General features: G+C 52.6%; 1 protein-coding gene across 1 annotated transcript in view; it reads right to left on the bottom strand.

Annotated features, from left to right (window-relative positions):
- AP1AR (adaptor related protein complex 1 associated regulatory protein) overlaps window positions 1–1,767 on the bottom strand; it is a 24,870-nt gene continuing 23,103 nt past the window's right edge. The window contains exons 12-14 of the mRNA XM_027765829.1: window positions 899–1,098; window positions 754–794; window positions 1–253 (exon numbers count right to left, since the gene is read on the bottom strand). Of these exons, the coding sequence (XP_027621630.1) occupies window positions 1–253; window positions 754–794; window positions 899–1,098 (494 nt within the window). The remainder of the gene's footprint in view (window positions 254–753; window positions 795–898; window positions 1,099–1,767) is intronic.

Below are 1,767 nucleotides of genomic sequence, written 5' to 3'. Positions count from 1 at the left end.
TCAAATACCAACAGGGCCGTGATTTTCTTTCGGCACAGAAGTCACTGTTTCTACTGACCCGTGCTGAGAACATGCAGCGCCACTGGTCCCAGGAGCACTGAGAGCCCGCAGGCTCCCGACCACTGTCCGCCCATGCCCGGGAGCAGCAGCAGGCTTTGAAACCCACACCGTCTGCGGGGAGCGAGTGGCGGCCGCCTTCCACACCTGCAGCTCGCTCAGTGTGTAGGTGTGTCCGGGTCCTCCCTGGAAGCACCTGTCCCACAGGCCAGGGGGCAGCTAAGCAGACTCAGCGGAGCACCTCGTTCCAGGAAGGACTTCACTTACTTCGGAATACCCGTATTAGCTTTTTAGATTTTCCTTTCTTAAATCATGCAGAGAATGTTTTATGTAAAATCTTTTCAAGATCATTTATTGGCAATAATTTTTAAAAAGACACCTAGAAACAATATACCAATCAACTTAAAGTAATACAGGGGCATATAGAGTGAAATGAAACCCCTAAATGTACAGATTTTCTGAAACATGACCTTTGATTATTACCGCTGGAGATGCCCAGAGTCCAAAAGCTTGTTCTGAGCATAGAGCCCTCTGTTGGGAGTGATTGACATTTTCATAATAGGATGTGTAATAAAGATACAAAGAAAATGATGCTTTAGGGTTTCTGAGAGTCAACAATGGAAATTAATTGTGCTTTCTAGGGATGATCAATTTGAAGACGTCGCAGAAACAAGTGAAGCTGTGAAAGAGCACTACCCTAACACCTGAACCTGACACTCGCCTCGGCCCCTCACCTGCTAAGTAACAAGAAATGACAATTTAGCATTTCAGTGAGACAATAATATAGGCTTGAGAAAGCCCTCAAAGTAGAACCAGCAAGTTCTAAAGAGTGAAAGCCTACAGCGTCAGCGGAGTACTCGGAGTTGCCGTTGGCGTCCACATCGGCCCCCACGAAGTCGCTCTCCCACTCCAGCCCGTTGGAGTCGTCGGAGGCGGAGGCGGCCTGGCTCCCGGCCCTCCTGCCCGTGGGCCGCAGGGCGGCGCGGAGGATGTCCTCTTCGGTCCTGGAGCGCTCTCTGACAGGCAGCGTGCGGCTCATTCCTGCACAGGGACAGAGGGTCAGAGGGCAGCAGAGGGTGGCCCTTGGCTTCACTAACCATCACCCCTGCTGGCAGGCCGCCAGTGAGCACCAGGGAAGCTGCTGGCCCCACCCCAGGGCACCTTTCAGGAGAACAGTATTAACACTCACTAGCCGGGGTCTGGATGCAACCTGATCACACCGAAGATGGCACTTCTGAAGGGCCACAGCTAAGACAAGATATGTGGATGTTCCCCACTTCAGAGGCCATGCCAGTGTCTGCCAAAGTCCCTTCCTACCTGGATAGTAAGCCACCCCCCACAGAATGGCACTCGCGTACACGCTAACGGCAATGTACCAGACTTAGGTCCCAGTAAACGGGCTGTACTTCACACACTGCCTGGCTCCATCCTCCGCTCATGACTACAGAGAGGGACAGCCCCACGCTGCCCCGCTCTGCGGCTCAAACCCTGGGGTGGACCTTGGTGATGTGTGCAAGGTCTCCAGCTACAGTGAGGGGGACCGTTCCATCCACCCTAGAAGAACCAGCCAGTCTGGTTCCAAAGCGACCAACTTTACCAGCACCAGGAGGGGCGTTTCTACAGGAATTGCCCCAGACCTCACTAGTTGGTAAAGTCAGTGTCAGAAATCTTGAAACCAAAAATACAATGCCATGTTATTGGCAGAAAGGG

The sequence above is a fragment of the Tupaia chinensis genome, unplaced genomic scaffold (assembly GCF_000334495.1).
Source record: "Tupaia chinensis unplaced genomic scaffold, TupChi_1.0 Scaffold139767_1, whole genome shotgun sequence".
In the NCBI taxonomy this organism is placed as follows: domain Eukaryota; kingdom Metazoa; phylum Chordata; class Mammalia; order Scandentia; family Tupaiidae; genus Tupaia; species Tupaia belangeri.
This window is presented reverse-complemented; position numbering and strand designations above follow the sequence as displayed.